The following is an 820-nucleotide window of genomic DNA, read 5'->3' as shown; positions in this document are numbered from 1 at the left end:
GCTGCTCCTGCCGGGAGCCCGCGCCCAGGACAGGTGAGCGCCCGGCCGTGCGTCCCGGGGCTGCGCCCAGCGCAGGCCTGGGGCTGAGTGCACCTGAGTGTGTAAGTCTGTGTGCGTGTCTGTGTCTGTGTGTGAGTGGCATCTGCATGTGTGTGTGTGTGTGTGTGTGTGTGTGAATGTGTGTGAATGGCTTCTCCCTATGGATGTGTGTTCACGGGTGCACATGTGAGCGTGTGTTTGTGTGAGTGACATCTCCATGTGTGTATGTGTGTCTGTGTGAATGGCTTCTCCCTGTGGATGTGTGTTCACGGGCACGTGTGAGCCTGTGTTGGTGTGACCGGGCCTGTGTGCACCGGGTGCCTGTATGCAGGGTTGAGGGTGCCGGGCAGGGTGAGGGTCCCCTTGGAGCTGCCTGCACAGCGTGGACGAGTGGAGGCGTCTGTCCTCGCTGGGGGGCTGTAGGTCGTGCGGGCGCGGGACCCACTTGTCCTTCCTCCCGCACTGTCCCTGGCCAGGCTGCTCTCTCGACGACAACGGGGCCGAGTTTCCGGTGGGACAGATCTGGTCTCCTGGTGACCCCTGTGAGTTGTGCATCTGCCAGGTGAATGGCAACCTGCGCGCCTTCAGCTGCTTCCCCCCCGTTTCCCCGCACCCCGAGCAGACCCCGCTGACCCGGTCCTCGTGTCCCAGGCTCCCTGCCCTCAGGCCCCATATGCTGTCCTCGGCTGACTTCTCAGCACACGCGCTTGGCCGTCCGCCTTAGGGCTGCCGCTGCGCTGGGGGTGGCGTCCTGCGAGCAGGGTCCCGGGCCAGGTGACGG

General features: G+C 64.8%; 1 protein-coding gene across 1 annotated transcript in view; it reads left to right on the top strand.

The window, feature by feature from the left end:
* Positions 1-820, top strand: part of VWCE (von Willebrand factor C and EGF domains) — a 27,288-nt gene that overhangs the window by 15,452 nt on the left and 11,016 nt on the right. The window contains 2 exon segments of the mRNA XM_015569807.1: positions 7-33; positions 516-601. Coding sequence (XP_015425293.1) covers positions 7-33; positions 516-601 — 113 coding nt within the window.

This window comes from Myotis davidii, unplaced genomic scaffold (assembly GCF_000327345.1).
Source record: "Myotis davidii unplaced genomic scaffold, ASM32734v1 scaffold826, whole genome shotgun sequence".
NCBI classification, from domain to species: Eukaryota; Metazoa; Chordata; class Mammalia; order Chiroptera; family Vespertilionidae; genus Myotis; species Myotis davidii.
Note: the sequence above shows the minus strand (reverse complement) of the source record. Positions and strands in the feature narration are given on the sequence as shown.